We start from the raw sequence: 23140 nt of genomic DNA, 5'->3' as shown, positions 1-23140 counted from the left end.
ACAGAAATAGGGTAGTGAGCCAGGCTGTGCTTTCCAGCACTTTCTGTCTAAGGAGATTTTCTAAAATCAGAGCAATGCCACCCACCCCAGGTACCTGGAGGAGCCCCAGCAGCAGGCTATGCTCTAGGAAGCAGGCAGAAGAGCAGGACTGCAGCACCAAGTTTGCAGTGGGACTGCAGGGTGCCTACACAGCTCAGGAATAAAAGCTTGACCACTGCAAAATGAGAATCAGTTCAGAGCTGGATTCCTAAATCACCTTGTTATGTATGTGCCCTGATTCAGCAAGTCCCAGAGATGTAGCTCCAAGCCTGACACTAGCACAACAGCTTGTGTTTAAAAATCTTGGCTGAGTCAGGGCCAGCATCAGGAGCTATAAGGTAACACTGTGCAGCTCAGTTTTACACCCCAGGGCTTCAGATTGTTTAGACCTTACCCATCCTGCCTCCCCAGAATGTTCCAGTGCACTGAAGCAGGACCACAAAGTGCTAAAAATGATCAACCATAAATATAACTAACAGTGTCTGCTAGTGCCTGTTGTAGGCAAAGGTTAGTAAAAGTGTCAGCACAAGCAGCTCAAAAGCTTTTTGACAACAAATGGATCAGAACTCAGCCTTCTGCGTGTATGGTTTTATACTGCCTCTATTTGTCTGAAATGGTCGATTCTTCAAGACTTCATTCTGACTATTATGACTGCATGTTTAGGAATACCATACATTATAACCACAGGATCAAAATGGAGAGCATTTGTACCATGGTATGCTTCAAAATAAGGAACTTAAGTCAAATGTTAATGTAAAAATGATGCCCATTGGATTTTGTAACAACTTTTACTGTGTTGGGGTGGACTTGCAGAGTATGTGGCTCACTATTTTCTGTAGCATCATTGGGAAAACATTCATTTGCATGTACATTTGGGCTTGGTGGGTAGTTTGGGCAGTGACTATATGCTGTGTGAGAAGTTAAGTACATGCATGAAACTCTGGCTCTTTACAGTGACTGACACAAATGTTTGCATTTGAAGGAAGATTTGCTTAGTCTTGCACAGAAAGTTTAGTTTATCTTATTACTTCTTGCACTCATGCTGGTTATTAGCTCGTTAATTCATGGATGCACTAAATAGCTTAAGTATGGTATGAGTACCATGATCCACAGTCTGAGCTGTATGCAGAGTTCCAGCAGGAATTTGGATAGCACATGCACTTAAAGGTGATTTTGAAAAGAAAAAAAAAAAAAGTTAGAAATATTTGTTTGCTGGGAACTCAGGTATACAGAAATAACCTCAGAGTAGTTTAAGGACATCTATTCTTACTTCTCTTCCACCTGACAAACTCCTGTTTGACCAACATTCACTATTTATAAACATACCATCAAGTGAAGACTCCTGGTACAAAGGTTTAGTGACTGTCTACACCCTGATGGGAAGGGAGTCTCACTGTGTGAATACAAACAGTCCCTTATTGGCATCTCTTGTGCTACCACAGTCAAGGCAACAAAAACTTCGGAACTTGCAAGGGCTCACAAACCAAGACACAAACCTCCTTTATGTCAAGAATTTGGCCTACAAGTTATCAAAGAATAAAAGGGGTGGTACTTTTCTTTGTCTTCTATTTATGAGCCACAGAATCTTCCTGCTGCTTTTGTTTTCATTTCAATCTGACCTGCCCTCTCCCCCCAGGCTTTGTTTCAAATAAAATGCAGTGGTCCAGTGGATGCTCTGCCACAGTTTCTCTTGCCCTTCAATGTTGTCCTCTGAAACTTGAATCTCAATCCACTGGCTACCTTGAGACCTGACCAAGTTTTCCACAGCATGGTACACAGAACCCTTGTTCCCCAGGGACTGCACTAACTTGAGCAGAGCCCTGCGCACAGCTTGTATTGCAGCCGTGTCTCTGCTGCATTCTGCAACACTGAATGAAAGGAAAGGGTTAAGATTTTTAGCTAGTTCTGAAAAATAGGGTGTCACTGTAAGACAGAATTAAAATGAGAATGAATCCAGACTGCACTTCTTTAGAATACACACTATTTTCTATATATCTTCCCTTCAAAATCTCACTCTGTCTTTGATATATATTACAACTATGATACTGTTTTACAGAATCTAATTAATACTTAAGTAATGTCATGAAATCTGCTAAGAAACTAAGATTCTTCTTTTCAATATGTTTCTCTACCAAACAACGTAGCACTACAGAACTCATTGGGAACAAAGGAAAAATGCCAGACCCTAATCAGCACACAGCAGGGATGGGTCACAAGCACATTTATCTTTCTTCTCACAAGCCTCCCCTGGATAAAGGAAATGCCCTAATACTCAAGGCATCTTGGACACCAGATGGCTGATTATTAGACATTTTATGAAGAGGAAGGAAGTCAAGAGAAACAGCCTGAATTTTCATGGTACTATAGGGACAGAGGAAAGGAAGGCGGAACAAGGACCTAATCCAAAATTTACTGACTGGGAAGACACTGATTTCAAAGGCCTTAGAATCGGAAGGAACAAAAGATCTGTGTTTGCTTTTCCTCCTGCAGATTAATTCTCAAGTCATCAAGAGCTAGAATGATTGATAGGTGAATAAAGTGTCCTTTCTACTACCATCACTGCAGTGAACTACAGCTGAGCTGTTTTTTTTGCAGAGGAGAGGTTTGAGTTTCTAAATATTCACAATAATGTTGCAAGTTTCCTTTTAGACTACCTGCAGGCTTTCCATAGACCTGGTCTCAGTAGAGCAAGAGCAGGCTGTGAGCCAAGGAAGAATACCAGGACTCCCAAGCAGTTACTTGCAGAATTCCACCTCTTATGAAGGAACTCAACAGGCGATGCCAATCAGATGCATTTGGGTTGATGCTGCACTAATGCAGTGGAGGGACACAGCTACATCAGATGCGCGAAGGAATCTTGGGAAGAATGCAGATATTGGATCTAGTGGTCTTCGTGGTCCTGCTCCTCCCATGGAAAGGGATGTGGATTATCCAGCAGGCCCTGCTGAGACTAGAACAGCCTTCTTGCTAAGTGTGTGATGAGAGACATCGTAAATTGCTTGAGAAATGTACATGGTCAGCCCACTTCTGAGGCATTGCATATAAATATGTGGAAGAAGGGTTGCAGAACTGGAAATGAGGCCTCCCACAGAACAATATGAGAACTGGCGGTAAAATCTCTTTCCACACAGAAGAGGCTGCATCAGAAGTTTGTATCTTTTTCCTTTTTGACAGAAGAACTGGCACTGAGTCAGGGTTTTGCTGACAGAAGTATGGCACACTGGGCTGTGAGGAGTATTTTCTCATTTTGCTACTCAACATAACTACATTACCAAAACCTCGAGCACAGGATGAGCCTTACACAGGGCGTGTACAGCAGAATCTGGACTCATGTCCTCTCCACAGGCCTGTCACATCAAAGAAATCCAGAAGCACAGGGTATAATGTGAACAGATGATTAACCTGTCCAACTCCTTTCCCTTTATTTAAAACAACAACAAGAGCGAGCTTGGGGAATGAAGCTAATAGCCATGTGCAGTAACAGTGCTGGAAAACGTAATGACGGACATCGAGCCTTGTTCACAGAGGTGAAAGAAGGGCTGTTGTGATGCAGCTCAGCAGAGTGCTAATGACAGAGGTAGCAGCAACTCAAACCTTCAGCTGCATTTCAGTCTCAGGGCTGTAATCTCCTTATGCAATACACTTGACAAAGCTCTCTTGTGGAACATGAGCCTGCTTTTTCCACCACAGTGTATACCCCCTCCCTTGCCAGACTGAGGGCTCCAGGACTTTGTTTACTTACTTATTTATTCATTTATTTATTTATTATTTTTACCCTTATAACATTTAACCGAATGAACTGGTTGTCTTGCTGCAGACAAATCAAGCACAAGGAAGCTCTGCTCGCAGGGAGGGGTGTGCCTGTCTGAAGGGATGAGCAAAACCCCACCTGCTGCAGTGTTTCCAGAGGTAAAACTGCCTAATTATTTTTTATTATCCCTGTGTTGTTTTATTAACCAAATATTTGTCTTTTTGCCTCACACACATCTAACGCCAGTATACAAATTGCACAAGGGGATTATGCCAGCATGAGTCAATCTTGGGTGTGTTTATCCTCAGGGAGACATAAGCCTCTGTTTCTAGAGGCGGGTGTTTCTTATCCCTGGTAGACCTATGAATATCTTTCCCCAACAGAATTTGTCACTTTTCCCTGCTGGCATGTCTGCTGCTAGAACAAGCCTTGCAGCCTGGCGGGCCTTCAAGTGGGGTGGGGGCTACATCCTCTGGGACTGCCATTATTTAGTATTTACATTAGAGCAGAGCCTAGAGGCCTCTAGCTGAGATCCAGGCGTTGCTGTGCAAGCAAAGAGTAAAAGACACTTCCTGCCCCAAACAGTTTATAGTCTAAACAGAGGAGACTGGTGACAAATAGCAGACAAAGAGGCAGCATTATTGCGACACAGCTAATGCTAAAGCAAGGCTGCAAACCCCATGAGATTTTTCTAAAAATAAGTAAGTTTTTTGCTTGTTTTATAGACTATTAAAATGTGTTCAAGCTTTCTTAAAGGTAGAAAGCGTTTGCTGTAGCAGCTGCAGTTCTTACTCACGTGACTCCAGGAGGTGAGGTCTTGTAAGATGAATGCATCGCTCCAGTGATCCTCCTTTCAGTCTCAGTTCAAAGGTCCTTTCTGTTCACCTGTCTACAGAAAACATTGAGTGTAGCTACACAGCTAATTACTTATATCCCCCCTCTGTGGAGCAGGAATTGTTTCTCTTACATTGCCCAAGCACAATGGGTTTTCCCCACCCATGAAAATGATTTCTAAGAACAACCGTGATGTTTAATTTGCATACTTCTCAGCATACAGTCCTGTTTCCTGTATCTATCCCTATCTCACTGGCACATTCTACTGTGGATTTGTTGTTCCATCCCTTAATTTTGACCTTGCCATTTTAACTGGCAGAAGACTCCTATTAAATCCCTGGGTTCTCTAATGACAGGAGACAGAGAAGAAGTTAAAAATACGCAGACAGAAAGGAGTGGGTGTTTCGCCTGCCCAAGGTGGCTTCTCCTGTAATTTGTGCATGAGCTCAAATGCGCAGCTGAGCAGGAGCAACTCCGTAGACGTACACAAAAAAAAGTTCTGGAAGGTGCAGGCCAAATGTTAAACTGCTATGAACTGGTCTGTCTCAGCTGCAGGCAATGGAGCCATTTAAACTACAGAAAACGATGAGGATTTGCCCCATGATCACCATCTCACCATCTTTACTCTCTCTGTATATCCTAAAAAGATTATCCAGCAGCAGGTCTAAAAATAGGACTTAAGTTTCTCAACTTCACAGCAGACAAGCATGCCAGAACTACTGTGTGTTATTGTGCTGCACTGCAATGAGAAGGAAAGGAAAGGAATACTCTTACTGTCTGTGTAGGAGGAAGCCTTTGAGGGGAGTCATCGGTAATAAAGGCCTCTTTTATCTGAACCACTGAACATTTCAGCTCTTCAAATCCCAGGTTTCTATTATGTGTTAGACACATCAAATAGAGTAATTCAGTCTCATCATCTAAATTCAGTGTTGTGATAGCTAAATGAAATTGGGGCAAGCTAGCTAAAAAGGTAATAGGAGCTTTTCTGAAAAGCAGCATGTGAAATGCATCAGTGCTTTTCTTTCTTTGGGGAAAAAAGGAAAAAGGTCTCTGTTTTTCCCCAGTGAGCTTGAAGAGCCTTGATATGGTCTGTAGGGCAGGATTTTGTAGAGGTGATTAGCAAGGGCAGGGCTTTATTGTGGCAGTCAGCAAGGGAAATTTTGTGTCCCAGAGAACTTGTGTGGGCAGGAGACACGTACCTCAGCATCACATCTGTCCAGAGGTCACCTTGGGTGATGCAGGCTGTAACTCTGTGGGACACCCAAGGGTGCAGCCCCATGTTAGCTCAGCTCTGGATCCACCTCAGCGTGAGGCAACGGTTCAGTTCTCACCTCTGTCCCTTCTTTCAGCTGTGCTACCAGAGTGCCAGCCTCTCCCTAGCATGTGAGCAGCTCACCTGCATGGAATCTGCTTCCATAGAGGAGCACTCAAGGATTCCCCACTTCTCCTGTGAACACAACAGCTGCATGAACACAAAGTTCGTGTTCGTTCAGCAGTGCTGAGCAGGCCAGGAGTGGATGGCGTGTGCAGAGTGTTTAGTCAGCACATTTTTCCATGCGAGCCCGCAGGGCAGTCTTGTAGCTGGGACTGGAATGCTGCCCACTTATGGTAGCCAGTTAATGAGGCCGGCACTCCCAACGCCGAGCAAATACTTGCAGAGAATGCCAAGTATCCTGTGATGCACAGCCCACAATTTTCCTAGTCTGATTTCTTATGCAATACACTTGGTTTCTTGTCTGTTAGCAAATGGATGTTCTCAGGTGGGTATATAGAGAATGTCTACAAGAATAATACCCCTGTTACCACTATTTCTTGGTTCCATGGCCACCTGTACTTGAGGAATTCAGACTGTTGGAGTTCTACAAACTAAAATTTCCCACGCTAAACTTCCAGTACTGCTAAAAGAAGAGGGGGCTGGTAAAAGTCTTTTTCACAAGGTCAGAAATATGGAGGTAATAAGCAAAGTGAGTTACTTTCCCCAAACCACAGGACTCATCAGATGGCAAACTAATTAAACCCTAATCCAGCAAAGCCCTTAGTGCGTATGACATTTATAGCATGTGAATAATGACAATGAAATCAAATACTTAACCTGACCCACATTCTTGAAAAAATTACTAAACAGCATATGCCACACTACTTGATGCAAGCACACACCACCTAATGTGGATACCAGTAACCATCTGACCATGGGAAAAACAGCTCAGGGTCAGACAATCTGCCCTGCTTCACTGCCTCATGTCCTAGATTCATAGTTTCTCCCCTTTTTTGTTTTTTGTTCTTAATATAAAAATCTCCTTTGTACTACCACGTGCAGCTCAGGTGTCGTTTTAACTTTTAAAACCTGGTGTCTATCTAGTCTAAACTAAGGAGGCTATCCTTCTGTCAGCAAAGAGCAAGGAAAAGGCCTTTCCAGATCCTTCACATCAGATGAGCAGTCCTAATTCTTCTAACAAGCGGGAGATGTGTGGTTCCTGCACCAACACCTCACTCCTGTGAGTCCATCAGACAGGATATGCAAGCAATGCTCCAGTAAAGCAGTTACCTGCACCCTTTTTCCTCGTGTTTCCACTGTGAAAGCTGAAACCACAGTGGTTCCCAAGGCCTTAATAAAGTTCCTCCAACTCGTGATACGAATGAGCCCAGATGACTATTGCACTGAAGTGTTTACATTCACTAAAAGTTGTTTATAATAATGCCCACTTCATGTACTAGACCTGCACTTACTCTTTACCAAGTAAACACTTATGTCAAACAAAATATGTACCTGATCGATTTATTCAGCAGTTGGGAAAAGCTATTTTAGGAAGACTCTCCATGGCCTTAGTAGGTGACTTGTTTCTAGCTGGCACTGGGTTTGTGTAATGGGGTCACCAGTGTCCGTGAACTCGGTAACAGGTCATGCCACACCGCAGGCTGCAGCTCCACTGCCTGCCCCAGACCACCCCATCCAGGAAGGCACAGGGGGCATCTGTGGACACACACAACGCCATTTTGATGCTGGTTTTAACCTCTGGACCTCCAAATCCTCACAGTGTTTTGTGCCTGCAGGCTCACCTTGTGCTCCCGCGCCAAGAGGCGTGAGGAGCTCGGCTGGGCCCGTCGCCCACAGCGCGGGGCTGCACAGCCCGGGGCGGACAGGCCAGGCCCAGCACTGCCCCGGCCCTTCTTCCTTCAGCTGAACCAGCGGCGAGGCTCCTCCAGGCCGAATGCAAGTCCTGACATACCTGCCGGAAGGCTGAGGCGGGCGGAGAGAAGCTGAGGCGGGCGGAGAGAGGCTGAGGCGGGCGGAGAGAGGCTGAGGCGGGCGGAGAGAGGCTGAGGCGGGCGGAGAGAGGCTGAGGCGGGCGGAGAGAGGCTGAGGCGGGCGGAGAGAGGCTGAGGCGGGCGGAGAGAGGCTGAGGCGGGCGGAGAGAGGCTGAGGCGGGCGGAGAGAGGCTGAGGCGGGCGGAGAGAGGCTGAGGCGGGCGGAGAGAGGCGCTAGGACGCTGAGGCGGGCGCTGAGGAGAAAAGGCGGGCTGCTGAGGCGGGCGCTGAGGCGGGCGCTGAGGCGGGCGCTGAGGCGGGCGCTGAGGCGGGCGCTGAGGCGGGCGCTGAGGCGGGCGCTGAGGCGGGCGCTGAGGCGGGCGCTGAGGCGGGCGCTGAGGCGGGCGCTGAGGCGGGCGCTGAGGCGGGCGCTGAGGCGGGCGCTGAGGCGGGCGCTGAGGCGGGCGCTGAGGCGGGCGCTGAGGCGGGCGCTGAGGCGGGCTGGGCGGAGCAGGAACCGCCCGCGGCCGCGGTGCCTCGCCGTCGCGCATGTTAATGCTCGGTAATTGCCCGGAGAGGCGAGGTGGGGCGGAGCCATTCGCCGGCTGCCCGCCCTCCCTCGCTCCCGCCCCGCTGCTCTCCCCCCGCGCCGCCGCCGCCTCTCCTCCCCGGCCTCCCTGATGCCGAGGAATGGATAGAGCGGCTGCCCTGCGAGCCGCCGGCATGCTGGAGAGGAGGGAGCGGAGCGGTGGCGAGCCGGCGGCCGGCGGCGGCGCGGGGCCCCGGGCGGGCGCGGCAGCGCGGGGCTTGCCGGCCGTGCGGAGCACGCTGCAGCAGTGCGGGCTGCTGCAGGACCTCATCGACATCTCGCTGTCCAACCTGCGCGGGCTCCGCACCAAGTGCGCCGCGTCCAACGACCTCACCCAGCAGGAGATCCGCACCCTGGAGGTACGGGGCTCGGCAGCCGCCGAGGGGAGACCCGCCACCGCCCCGGGGGAGCCCGTCCCACACCGGGGCCGCCCGCCCTCGCGGCTGTCAGGGCCGTGAGGCAGCCCCCGCCCCTCACCGGCTCCCCGCCGCTCGAACCGCGTCCCTCGGGGCTGGTGCTGAAGGGGAGGCGAGGGCGGCCGGGAGGAGGAGGCTGAGGACAGGTGCGGGGCAGCGCTGGCCATCCCTGCGGCCGCGTCCCGGGCGGGCACAGGGTGCCCGGACTGTCAGAGGGGTCGCCGTTGGTGCGTGTGGCCATGCTCCGCGGCCGTGGGGCCTGTGGCTGTGCTCGGGTGTCGCTATGAAGGTAGATGCGGTGAGGTGGGGACCAGAGGTGACCTGAGCTCCGGAGCAGAGGCGGGTCCCCACATCGCCTGTCCTGGGAGGCTGCTGCAAGTCACGCTTTGCCTCAGGTCTCTGGTGCTCGCTTCTGGTGGTTCCCACCCTGTACTCCAAGCCTGTCTTTCTATCCCTGGCTCAGTTTCACTGATCTAATCTGATCCTCGTTTTCACTCCATTGGTGCGGCTGACAAACGGCATCACGGCCGGGGCTGGAGAGATGTTTGCTGTTTAGAAAGATTGCATGAAACTCTTCAAACGTGAAACGTGCTGCTGTGATGCTTTCAAAGAGGTGCTGTCTGTACACGAGTCTGAACGAGTATTTGAAACAGAATGTAGATTTCTTTTTTGTGTAGTAACATTTCATTTTACCTGTGTGCAGGTAGTGTTGCTCTAAGCAGAGTAAATGACACCCCCCCCGGGATAGAAGCTTCATGTGAAGGCAAATGGTCCTTTTCTCTAGCCTGACACTGGAGGCTGTGGAGCTACAGCATCTGGCCTTTAGGGAGCAGGATCATTACAAGAGTGTAACTGTAACAAACACGTATACTGCAAAGTCCATCACATGAGAAATGAAGGTTGGGGAAAAAATCGTGAAACAATAGGTGGTAGATGGCTTCTGGCACAACCTCTTGGAAATGTATTGTTCTTCCTTTTTTCTTCCTCTGCCTTTCGTGTGCCTTTTTTGTTTGGTTGGTTTGTTTTGTGCCGTGTTTTGTGTTTTCAAATTTGTAGCGCTCTTTTTCCTCCTGCCACCTCCAAATCATGTTCAAAAGGCTATTCTTTATAAAACAATATTTGTGCAAGCTTTTGGCAACCCTACTGAGGGCCTTTTTAATGCTCAAACAATGTCAATCAGCAACATTTCGGGAAATGATCATCAGTATTTTGCTGGGGACCTCTTCTGAAAGGAAACCTTTATTCACACAGGGTAAAGGCCGCTGTCATCTTTGGATTCATCTGAAAGCAACAAAAGGTGTTTCTAGTGGCAGTTGTCAAGTGTGTGCATGCATTCCTCTTCAGCATTTATCTGTTTAAACAAATGGGTGCCATGATCATCACTGTATGATCCTCATACAATCTACTATCAGAAAAAATCTTACCTGAAAGAATTCTTTTTACGGCACAGTCTAGTATGTGATTTCTCTAGGAATTCAACCAAGTACTTGGTCTCCGCCATCACGTAAAGCTATGGGTATGGATATGGGCCTGCAGCCTTTGCTCTGTTAGTTGCCTGTACCAGAATATGTGTTGTTAAGTGCAGCCTGACTCTTCTGCTTAACTCTCTGTTCCAGTCTGCAGTGGGTCTGTCCGCAGGGGCAGGGTGAAGAACCAAGCTGGAGACAGGTCTGTTGTTTCCCCTGGTGTACCAGAGGGTGGTGGGCTGCAGTGTGGTCTCAGTACACAGTACGGATGGCTGTGGCACTACAGGGTGTAATTACTGTGCCCTAGTTAACGTGGTCAGGGGCATTTGCATGGGCAGATGGGTGCTCCAGTCTCACAGAGAGCCAGTGTTACTGATGGGTTGACTGCGGCACAGCTCTGTGCAGACTGTAGGTAACTCCTCATGAGTCAGTAGTTCACCCAGAAGTTGGAGGCCTGGAGATGTCCAAAGCCTGCTGTGGTTTTCCCAGAGTGGCCACGACGAGTTGCTGAGGAGTCCAGTGGATCCTGAAGAATGGCTGCTAGTGGCTGCTGGGCCTCATCTGTACTTTGGATTTGAATCTAGGCATCTTCTGTTCTTGAGCAGAAATTTTTAATGGGAAAAGAATGATGAAAATATAGCTGCATCAATATAACTGGTAAGCTGTGTAGCAAAGCTTCGAGGAAATGATAAAGCGTGAGAGAGATAAAAGCAGAAAACTGGAAGCAGGAAGTACTAGTTTGGGAAGGGAGGGGACTTTGGAAGTTGAAGAAGTAGCTCCTGAGGCCAAATGTGAGGCTGGATGTGTGTGATTTGAAGACAGCCGAGTGTACTAAGTCAAAAATAAGTTTATTGATTTCAATTTCTATTGGAAGGGACAGAAAGGCAGGGAAGCTTCCATAATACGATCCATATCTAGCTCATACACCTCTGAAACTTCTGTAATGCTTAGTTTTGGTGTCAAACCCGTGAACTTAACAGGTGAAGGGATGTTTTCTTGACCACAATCTTCTCTGTTAGTGAACCCATGACCAGGGGTGAATGCTTTCTGGTGGATGTGGCTGTCTCAGCTCTATACCAGCTCAGGTCAGGCAGCACTGTATGCTTATTGCTATTTCTAATCCCACAGTTAGCATAGCCCTGATGTAAAGTAGTTGTAATGTGAATGGGATTGATAGCCTAAACCACCAGTGCCATTCATCTAAGTGCTTGTGGTATTTTAGTTTTTACACCAGACATACTAGTTTGGTCCTTTTGGCACCGCTTCCCTCTGTGCCTGTTCACAGTTTAGAGAGCTGTCATGTACACCACATGATTCATAATGTGTGCATGTTTCAAAGTCAAGCACATCAACCTAACTAAAGGTATCTGAGTGCATGCTTATGTCCCTCCCAATTTACTCAAATGCTTTAAGTCCTTCCACATTCCTCTTGTGTATAAGCTCTTCTCAAAATAAAGCACATGGTAGATAAGGATTTCAAAACGGGACCTTGACAGGTAAAGATAAGCACTTGTGATAGCTCAAATGAGTGCAGGGAGGACTTTCTGTAATACAGGAAGAAAGGGCTGTGGGAATTGCTTGCAAATGATGCGTTGAGTGTACATGTGTTACATGAGCTGACTGTTTCACTTGTAGGAAGGCCATTTCTTAGAAGGGCAGGGAGTTTCGCTGTAGTGGAAAGTAGACTCTGTTAGTTTGGTTATTAGCAGACAGGTTCTCCGATGCCACAAGGTCCTGTGTATCTTAAAAAGTTTTATATGTTCTGCCAAGTAAGTGCTTGAGTGTTTTTGCCCAGCGCTTTGGTATAGGGTTTGCTTTCAGTTCTGTCCCAGCAGGTTTACTCACTTCTCAAGTTGACTACAGAACTGAAATGGAAAATAATGGTAATTTTAACCCATACATACAAGAGAAAAACGTCTTGCTACGCAGTGAGCATCCAATGTTGCTTCAAGCATCCTTGGAAAGAAACAACTTGGTCTTTACTCTGTCCCTATGCTAATGCCTTGCATGACTTACATTGGTAAGGGTGGGGTGGTGGCACACATTGCTAAGATCTGCCTGCTCTTTAAGAAAACCTATTCTCATTGCTCTTTGGCTGGATTATATCTGTGATAGAGACACTCTTGGCTCGTATGCAAAAATCCCTTTGACCTCTTCCTCAGGAATGTCTTCTGGTCAGCACCTCCAGAAAATATCACACCAGCTTAGAAAGCCGAACTCCAGCTGTGCTTTGTCACAAATAAGTAAGTTACTACTCCACAAATCAGTCTTTCGTATCGGCTGATTGATAACTGTGGGTTAAATATGTTTGAACTTGCTCTGGCATTATCTCGATTCATTTGGCAAGTTGGCTAGAAAAGGCTTATCTCTTACCAAGCAGTCCCTAAGCAGAAACAAATGCTCAGAAAATGGGGGAAGGCAAGCGAGGAGAGGAAGAGGAATTGTAATCATCCAAACTTGCAGACTGGAAGTTGGGCATGTGTTATGCCTAAGGAAAGGAAGACTGCGTGTTTGTAAATTGGAAGTAGTGGGAGTAGTGAATTTTTCAGGCCAAACTGCAACCTGTAGCCACATGTTTATAAGTCCTGTTCAGCGGAAAAGACTTCCTTTTCTAGCAGACCTTACGTAAGAGAAGAAGAGAGTCTCTTACTTCATCTTACTTTTTGCATATATGCAGGATATTCGGTTTTCTTAAAGGTGTCCTTTTTTTTTTTTTTAGGACTTTTTCTTTTTTCTTAGACTTGTGCTTGTTTGTATAAGATAGGGTTCAGCAGAGATTCTGTTTGAGGGAGAATCATCTATTGTCATCAAGTCTGTAGACATCACCTTTTCTTTGTGATAGTGTATCTCAGTATACGATCAGAATTTGCATGTCATAAAGGAATTTATCTCGTCTCCTACCATTGATTTTTGTATTAATGTTGACACAAAAAGTCAGCAGCAGTGTTGTAACTTACATGGGGTTTCTGGACAAGCTCTGATGAGTAGGTTGTCATCAAGATGAAGATATGACAAGAGACTCTTCACTTTTCTGTCAATGTACTTCTTGCCTTGGGTTGGATTCTAAGATGCACTGATTGAGAAGCAAGAAAGAAAGCATCAGAGTAAGCCTTTGTTCTGCCTTTGTCTTTCTAAGGCTGCTTGTGTGCTCACTGTATTATGTTAAAATAAAATTACTCCTGCTCATCTTCATGGAGAGTCAGCTCAGAGACCCTTTTCAGCAACCGAACTCCAATAAAGAGGTTAGGCAGAGCCTGGAGTTGAGACCTCTGTACGTACGTGCCTACACACACTGACAGGAACCCCAGTCTGTCATGCCAGGCAAACCTCAGGCTCCATGTACCATTTCTGGTGTTTATTGCGTGGTCAGAATTGATCTAATCAGTGAAGTTGTCTGACTTGAACCTCAGCTCTATCTTGCTGAACTCATGCTTGCACAGATACCACCTGAGCGGAGTCTGCTACTCAAGTTCAAATGCGAGCTCTTCACTGCACCTTACATCAGGAAAGCCCCGGTTAGTGTTACAGCTGCACACTAGTGACACATTTACAGCTCTGAGTCAGCATGGTGGCACACAGATGTATCACCTGCTTCTGTTCATAAATAGGAACACTTAACAAAAGGAACCATGTGGCACACCAAATTGTTTAGGGAGTAGTTATGCTTAAAATGATATTTCCAGCATAGAGCATGTAATCTTTCCGATGCTTGAGGGAAACCCCTCACCTTTCCTTTAAGGCTAAGACTTCTTATCCTTGTTTTCAGCCCATAGGGAATATTCTTCTCAAAGGAAAATGTAATGAAAGCAAACCTGGCTATCTCTCACCCTTTTGGGGGTTGAGAATGTATTGGCTAGATTACTGCTGTGGTGAAAGGCCCAGAATGAAATATAGATGACACCACCCAGAGATACTGACTCAGACATCTCTTAGAGACTTCCCTCCCTCCTCATTTCTCGCTCCCATGGAGTAATCCCACACAGTCGACGCTACCAGCAGCAGTGTTGCCACAGCTAGCAAACGGGGGGAACAGAGACTCTTTGGGAACACACCTCTTCCAAAAGAAGTGGGCAGTTCTTCCAAGACATAACTTGTGAGCAATTGTGCAGAGAAGCGTCCTGGGCACTCCTGCTTCTTGTTAGGAGTCTGAACCTAGTCAAGAACTAGCTCAACATGCTTAAGAAACAGCTTGGCAATCTGGCTTGCCTTTGACTGCAGCTATTTCTTACTGGCATAGCCCCCAGAATCTAGGACAAGATCAGTACCAAGTTAAACTAGAGAAACTCTATATTGCTGCTACAGTGGGAGGACAACTGAGAACCACCAACGTACAGAGGTGGTCAGATACTGTCTTGCCTCAAGCCAGAGCAGCACAGAACGGTGCCACCTACAGATCCTGGAGGCATGTCCCAGCCCAGCTGTACTCCTGCTGTACTCAGTCCAAGGAACATGAAGTAATTAGTTGGTGGTGCTGTAGTGCTCACTGGAACCTGTGCTAGTTGACAGTCACTGGTTCTGTGGCTGAGCTCACTGTCTGTGTTCTAAACCTGGTTTCGCACAAGCTGTTTGACTGTTTAACTGGAGCATTCCTGAAGTGAAAACTCAAACCTTAGCTTAGGCCCTAATCTCTCTGGGCATGTGAATATCACAGCCCAGTCTGACAGTAGAGTCTTTTGTTCATCTTTCTCCAAGTGCAGCACATGTATCTTAAGTCTGGGCTGTTGGGACTGTAGGAAGATGGAAGGTGCAAATCGCATTGGATTTATGCACCTCAGCTCCAGACTGTTCAACTAGCAACACAACCTGTATGGTGATGCTTTAAATTGCTGCTGAAATCAAGGTGGTTATGCAGGTGCACAGGAGATGAGGAGCTGGTTAGTGGCTTTGCTTCTAAAGCACATGATAGCAGGAAGACATTAGTGTGGAAAAGACTGAAACAGAGCTCAAAGCCAGAACATTTACTTGCTTTGGCTCTATTTGAGCCTTTTCAGATGTTACTCAGGATATTGTTCAAAATACCTAAAATTACTTGCTTCCTACGAAGTAAAGCCACAATGGCAGGTAAAAGCAGCAGCTTTACAATAGAACTCTCCCCATCTAAATACAGGCTGTGACTTTAGCTTGACTGGCAACACTTCTGGTCAAGCAAACATGATGTGGGGAAGGGGTGTCACAGGTGGTGCCTGCAGAATGTGGACTTAGGTGGCTGTGACTCAAATACACTTTCCATGCTTTAATGAATGAGAGGAAAAAAAGAGACAGCTTCCTGTTGTGGGGTTTTCTAGCAGTGATTTTCCTAAAAGGAGAAAACAAGGAGTTTCAGGGGTTTCTTTTGGCTATCCCTGGGGGGTCAGTAGTAAGGGCCGGGACTGAACCCCACTGCAGGCCCATGGTATCCTCTTTGTAAGAATAAGATCAGTGACTCCTTGTCATTGCCTTGAACTTTTTTCTGTGACTGTATCATCATCATCTTCTGAACCCTCCCCGCAGAGACAAAGCTGCCCTGGCCCATCACAGTGCTAAACAAGCCACTCTCCAGCATGTCCTACTTTTAAATTTCAGTAGGGAGAATCTATCTTGATGTTCTATGTTTTAAAGGACTAATTCCAAGTCTGCAGACTTGCCACTGGGGCATGTGTCTACAGGGAAACGCTAGCATGCCTCAAGGTAGGGCAGTGACTGTCCAGGAGGTAGCTAAAGAGTAGTTATTCATTTAATGTCAGTGTAAATGGAATTACAAATACCCTCTGTAGAACCTGCCTGGATATTTGCTGGTCTAACTCAGAGAGGAGTTGCAGTGAAGCTGCTTCATGCCCATTAGCCATTCCCCGTCTGCTTTCAGGGTCTGCAGGCAGAATTGGATCCACTGCCGCCAGCTGGCTTTTGGTACTTTTAAATTTGGCTTTAAAGTTAAAGCATAGCTGTCTTTTCTCTCGGAATGTATTCCAAAGTGAACAGGGGCCAGGTCTCTGTCGTTGCCTTTCTGCCTATAGATCTAATTTGTACTGTGTGCACCTTGGAGAAGCAGAGAGGAATCACAGGACACTTAATCAGTAGCATAAGGAATCATGCTTTGATCAGGGGCTATGGACTGCCTCTCATTATTAGTTATCCCAAATGGAAGACCTCTAATAGCAGAAGCTGCACGATCCACTTTAGAGCAGTCATTAACATGACACCGAGGACTCTTGCTGGGATGGAGCAGATCCAGGATCTGATCTGACACTGCCAAGACAGGTAATTGAGCACAGTGTTCAGAATGCAGCAGGAGCCTGTCCCTGAAAACCTTCAGAAGCCTTTTGCAAGTGAGTTTAACAGGCAGACAAGCATTTTCCTGCCCAGTTCTGCTCTCCCGATGTGCTTCTAAAACATGGTTTGTTGATTTCTCAAAGAACTTTCACTTCTGTTTGAAGCAATCTAAATTTAGAAAGGAAGTCTTAAGCTTCTCACTGCTGCTGTGTGTGGGCTATTGTTAAGGCTTGGAGATTCCAGTGTGAGGTTTTATTTTTAGTTATTAATGATGCTGAATAAAGTGGAAAGAAGTAATAATTATTCTGGTTTACAGAGTGTGAACTTCAGCTAAACATTACTGCTAAAAGATACTGGGTAGGGGAGGTACATGGACCTGCCAATACAGTACTGGAAGCTGTGTGTCAATGCCTCTCAGGCTGCTGTAACAGAACCTTTCTACCTGTTTGCCTGCCCAGGCTTAACGCATGGAGAATATTCTAGCAATTTTTCTAGTTTTCATCTTCCAGAGCAGTGTTTTCTTCTTTTTACCTTTCCAGTAAGCTAGCGGACCATGTTCTGCTTTAGGATACACTTGCATAGCTCCACTGAAATAAGCAGAAGTAGTAAGATTTTGTTGTTAAAGCTTCCTGACTTTTTTAGATGTCTCCCTCATATAAACTGTTCTTCATCTGCCAAGCAAAACATTTCAGTTTATGGGCCTTTTGTCTTGCTGACCAAACCTGAAACTTTCCACAGAGTAAAACGTTTCTTATGAAGGCTTCTGACTTTAACTCTCCCACAGTTTCTAGAGACCGTTCATGTGCCTCAGGCCAGCACCAGCTAGTAGTATCAAACTCTCCGACTGTAGAGCAATGACAGTACTTTCCCCCCTGCCTCATTTTAATCAATTCTGGAAGCTATGCCCTTTCCCCCCTTGTTTTAAGGAAACAACTGACTAAAATACACAGGTATTGTTATCAGGAGATTGATCTGGCTGGAGAGGTTTGCATAGGTTTCAGCCTGCTCCCTTTGGAAAAAGAAAGGTTTCTTCTCCCCCCTTCTTTCTCCTTTGAAGCACAGGGTGTCTGGAAGCTCTCTGGAAGAGGAAGGAGGTCATAGTGTTGAAGTAAACCAAGGTGAGCACAAGCACCAAAGTCTCTTAGCACTTGCTCACACAACTAAGCTGGGAAAAAAAACAAAGTAGTTATCAAAGGGCTTGTCAGCCTCATTTGTGTCAAACCAGGATATTATGTGTGTTAAAACTGGTTTGGTCTTGCTTTGTGGGTCAAGTGTAATATTTGAAGAACCACTGGCTGATGGCTACAGGCCCCATGTAAGCACTGTTGTATTGGTGGCATTTTCTACGGCTATTAACGAGGCAGAGTTTCTGTGGGACACCTCTGTGTGCACTCTAAATTCCTGGGCCATTTGCAGTCATGGCCAGTGACTTGATTGGAGTCTGGAAACTGAGGTTTGGCAGGAGGAAGGAGAGTTGCTCTAAGTCCAGGTTGTTGCACTGAAGCACTGGCTGAACTTGTGCTGAGACCATATCTGTAGGAAATACAATCCTACTTTAAGGGAAGATGTTTTCTATAATGATGCTGAAGGCACCACTGTAGCAGTAATTACCCATTTGCATCTAACTAAATGGGCCTTATCAGTTATCATCTGCCAACCTCTAACTGAAGGCGTAGCTAGCAGCAAGAAGCTAGCTGAGTATCTCTACTAGGGTGACACTAATATTTAGCTTTTTATTCTTATGGAAACTGAATCTACAACACTACTCTGCTGCCAAGGCATGCTCCAGTTCCACTGATGTGTTCTTTCCCTCATTTTTTCTACTGTGTTGTTCAAATTGCCCCAGTTGCCAAGAATAACTAGTTTGTGGTCTGAGGTGAAGAGCTTTGAAGTTAATGGACACCTCCAACACTGGCTTTCAAATTGAAGGTGGTGGCGTCTGTCCCTTCACTGAGTGAGAAATGAGTAGCTTGGCAGCAGCAGTGCAGTGGTGATGCAGCTCTTAGCTGAAGCCTGTGGTAGTGCTAGTGCTCCTTACAGCTCCTCTCTGGGGTCCACTCAAACTGCCTTTACTGTGTTCCTTAATGAAGGAACAGATCCTGCCTGTAGCATTTTACTAACAGGTTTTTCAGTGTCCTTTTGAACTGTTGTGCCAAGAAGGGTGAGTTGGGAGAGGTTTAACAACTGGCTTCGAGGTACCCAGGTTTTTTGTGGCAGCCCTGGCAGAAGATGCAGAGCTGACAACTACAAGATATTCCTTCTTAAAGCTATGTACAGAAATCTTGTTGCTGTGGTAGTCAACTTTGATGCAGTGGAGCAACTGGGAGCTATTTGGAATGGGGGGGGGGGGTGAGGAAGACTGAGGAGAGGAAGCATCAACCCATGCTGGTGTTTGTGACAGCATGCCAGGTCCTGTAGGAATTGGACAGTAAAAGCTGGAAAACATGCTGACCATGCAGGGTTGTGGGTGCTCTTGCCCAGAGAGCTCAGGGTTAACACACTGCTGATGTGCAGGTCTTTGGAAAGAGCAGGCTGCTTGGGAGCTCAGAGAAGCATCCATGCTCATTTCTGTCTACCTTCATTGCACTAACTTAGCCAGGACTAGCTAAATCCTTCTACTAGGCTTAACCTGCATTCTTTTTCCAGTTTTGTTAATGCAAAATGTTTCCAGTTCTTAATCTTTCCTAGGCAGAGCTCCACTATGTACCTTCAGCCCAATGAATCCTGTTTGTGCCTGCAGTGGGTGCCCCATACAGCTCGAGTGTCTCTACCCAGCAGTGCCTTCCCAGCCACTCAGCTTGTTCCTCTGGCCAAAGCCTTGTGGACAGACTCCCTGAGGCCCCACAGCCATAGCCTGACTCAGCAATTTTCCACAGTTCTGGCTTGATCTTTCCTGCAGCAGTAAAACCAAGGTGCAGGGGGGAAGGGGAAACACACGAGGAAATTCGTGGTCTGATCCCTGCCTCTCCCTTTCACTCCTCATAGATCTTATATGTAAATAGGCTGGCTCAGCCTTTTCCATCTTCCTGTATTCCTGACAAGAGGAGCCTGGTGTGAGGTCTCTTCAATCCAGGCATGGCGCCTTTATGCTGCGCAGGATAAAGTCCTCACACTCAAACAGTGTTTTGCAGGGTGGGTTAGCAGCATGGTCTGTGTCAGCTTTCCTGACAAAGCCTCAGTGCTGTGGGAACAGTGCCAGCAGGCACTGCAAGTCTCCACATTTCTGGAATTCTTTAGAGTTCTAAATGCTGAGCCTTCAGCCCCTAATACAAGTAGCTGTGGCTCTGAGATTGGTCTGGCCTCAAGTTTTGGGGCAGAGAACATGGGAAAATCTGGAAGCCATCCTGAATGGATGAGGGATTTTGAATTTATCAGTAAGAAAGGTTCATTTCTCTGAGAAAAAAATATTTTGAGATCTTTTTGTCTAAGAAGGCTGGTACCACCTCCTGCAGCACTTACAGTGCTGGCTACCAAGTCCTGTACTCCTTCATGGCTTCACTGCTACCAACAGTCCTCTCTACCTCCTCTATAAAAAGACTGCTTGTTCTGTGCCTCCTGCAGTTTCCAACTTGACCCGCTCTCTGCTGCTCATCACTAACACATGCAGTAAGCACTTTCTAACCTGGTTGCCTAAGAGATTAGGTACTTAACTCTACAGGTACCCAAATGCCACTCCTGAGGACAGCCAGTACTCTTGCTGTCACTTCAGATGCCCTAAGGCAGAAAGAAGGAATGACCTCCAGGACAGCCAGCATCAGACAGGTGGGGATCACCACAGCTCAGTACAGATAAAGGTACCTTCTGCTAAATTATTCTCTCATGTTCTGATGAGCTTCTGCTTGCCATCTGCCTCTTACACAGTCGTCATATCAGGATCTGTTCTTTCAGGGACAATTTAATTAGATCTTCTTTCAGTAGGTTTTAATCAACTATTATGGGGTTGCTGGTAAATTATTTACAGCCGTATCACTTGATGGAACACTTGGTCTGCTAAAGGGATCACATCAGTGACATATCTGTAGCAAAGAGTACAGTTGGCTTTAACTTAGGACCCTGCTTGTGTTCCTTGGGGTTATGTGAGCACACTTTCCTTTACAATAGTAGAAACTGAGTGTGACTGTGCTGAAAACAAAGTTGTTGAAGCAGTTCAAAACTAGGGTAAGAGCTGAATTTAGCTCTAGTCTCTGCTGGCTCAGTTCTTTTCTAAGTGCCTTTCAAGGTTGAATACCTTAAACAACGTGGCCTTGACCCTCACTTGAAGCTCCAGCTATTTAAACAGAAGTGCTGTTGTGCTGTCTTCAGGCTTGGTCTGATGTAAAGTAAGTGGTTTTTGAATGGGCAAGGTAGTAAAAAACAACACTCAAATAGCAGTGGATAATAAATTGAGAATGTGGGTATTTTTAGAATACAGAAGGAGTCTTTCTCTGCCTCATTTCACCTGTCCCTTAAGTGGTGATAATTTTACAGGTATAGGATATCTCATCTCCTTCCATGCTGTTGGATGTTTGTTTCAGCAACATTACTTTTCCTCAATTCAGCTCCCACTCTTTGTAAGAGCTCCAGCACTGGAGGATCCCAGCCTGGGTTCACAGCAATGACCATCTGCTATTCCTGCTTACATATAGCCTCTGAAGTGAGGTGCAGTTTGAAGGTATATAATCAGTCTTACAGATCTGTCACCTATGGAAACCTCATTCCAGGTATTTGTTATGCTTATTTGGTATTTACAATGAGCATGAGCTTGGGTGTGGTTTTAACACTTAGTGTGCAGTCTGTGGGTGCAGCTCAGGTTCCATTCATGACTGGAAAATTACTAAGTCCTTTTGAAGAAGAGTTTGTCTCTCTTGTTTCTGTCAAATTCCTTCCAGTGTAGTATTTAAAAGAATAGTTTTGCAGGTTCTTGGTGGTGTCTTGCTTCACTTGATGGGTTCATAGTGCTGAGATACAGAAATACAGCTCAGCTGAACCTTTGTGATCTGAACTAGACAGAGGACAGTAATATTCATTTTGAAGCACAAATCTCAACTGGGTGTTTGGAGAAAGGCTATTTAATACACTATGAAGGCCATATCTGACATCAGCCCAATGACTTCACTGTGATTTTATTTCTGCCATATGCATGTTAAGGCAGTAAATCCTGGCTTGGCTTACCCTCTACATCTGATCTATAAAAGTTGATGCAGAAATTGTGCAGACTTTGTAGTTGCACAGCCAAGTACAAAATCTGATGTAGTGATCTTGCGCAGTATTTAAAACTGGGCTTAAAGGGAATACAGTGTTTGTCAGAATCCTGTTTTCAGCTATTCTGTCACTGCAGGACTCCATCCTATAAAAACCTGAATCATTCACACGGAAAGTGCCCTGCCCTCAAAAGGAGGATGCTTTGAGACCAAAAGTTGCAACTTGCTACATGTCCACACCACTGCATAAGGACAAATAACTGTTGCCAAGATTACAAGACCATGTGACAAGGGCTACTAACTTACATACAGGACCAATACCACAGTAAATTGACGTAACACCTTGACAATGACAGTATGCCATCAGAGCTGTTTTACCTTTCGAAGCCTGTGTCTTGCTCTTGACCCTCCCTTATTGTCTTCTTCCTAGTTCCTATCTCTGTGTATCAGCTTTGCTGCTCCAGCTCATTCAGCCCCTTCACAGCATCCAGAATCAGCTCGTATTTGTATTCCTCCCTTTTGAGATATGTAAGTGGCAAGAAATCTCTTACATGATGCTGTCATCCATGCCCCCATAACATGCAACTACTGCTACTCATGACCTAAATGATATTCACTGTTTGTATAAATATTTCCTTTGCTCATACCTGGCTTTAAAATCTCTGCCACTGAAATGATGACAGGAATGCTTTAAAGTCCAGTTCCTCTGAAGGTCTTTCTCTGCATTTTAAGAGCTTGAACCTTTCCCTGAGGCTGATAATGAACTTATCAATATAGTTAGGAATCAAGAATACCATGTAGGAAAGTGACTCTCCTATGACACAAGCCATGTATCCTTTCAGTGGATAAGTGCAGATGTTTGAATTTAGGAAGTGATGTTCAGAGAGGTCCCATAAGGGACCAAGGGACAATTTAGCAGACCATGGTGTATTGTCATTATCATTTGTTATAAGCTTTTTGTGAAGGAAAAGAAATTTACACTCTTATTGTGTAGGCACACTGGATGCATGTTTTGAAAGGCTCCTCAGAATGAACAATTGGGGTGAGAAGTTGTGTACTCTACAATTCTCCCCCTGCAATAAGAGGGAGGACTGGTTACACTTAACTTGTGCTCTTTTATCCTTCCTCATTCTCCAGAATGACCAACAAGAAGGGAAGTTTTGGTGTTTGTAGTGAAAGCTGAGCACACCATAGTCTCAGCTGGAGGGAACTGAAAGCAGCCTGCCTGTTTGTGAGAGCATTTCAGTTAGCCACAGGTTTTCTAACCTCTCTTGGCAAATAGCTGGGCAGGTGCCTTTCAGAGAATGGCTGGTACTCAGTTATTTCGTATTTGAAGGACAAAACAATGTGGAAGTTGGGATAAAAGGGGA

At 46.0% G+C, this 23140-nt stretch overlaps 2 protein-coding genes across 2 annotated transcripts in view; one reads left to right on the top strand and one right to left on the bottom strand.

Annotated features, from left to right (window-relative positions):
• The first annotated feature begins 8407 nt into the window (after positions 1 to 8407).
• Positions 8408 to 23140, top strand: part of KSR1 (kinase suppressor of ras 1) — a 52462-nt gene continuing 37729 nt past the window's right edge. The window contains exon 1 of the mRNA XM_062615671.1: positions 8408 to 8818. Coding sequence (XP_062471655.1) covers positions 8561 to 8818 — 258 coding nt within the window. The 5' untranslated portion in view covers positions 8408 to 8560. The remainder of the gene's footprint in view (positions 8819 to 23140) is intronic.
• Positions 11174 to 23140, bottom strand: part of NOS2 (nitric oxide synthase 2) — an 86280-nt gene continuing 74313 nt past the window's right edge. Inside the window, exon 29 of the mRNA XM_062615660.1 lies at positions 11174 to 13414. The gene's annotated coding sequence lies outside the window, so the exon portion shown is untranslated. The remainder of the gene's footprint in view (positions 13415 to 23140) is intronic.

This window comes from Pezoporus occidentalis, unplaced genomic scaffold (genome assembly GCF_034315485.1).
Source record: "Pezoporus occidentalis ecotype Australia unplaced genomic scaffold, CSIRO_AGI_Poc_V1 ctg183, whole genome shotgun sequence".
NCBI classification, from domain to species: domain Eukaryota; kingdom Metazoa; phylum Chordata; class Aves; order Psittaciformes; family Psittacidae; genus Pezoporus; species Pezoporus occidentalis.
Note: the sequence above shows the minus strand (reverse complement) of the source record. Positions and strands in the feature narration are given on the sequence as shown.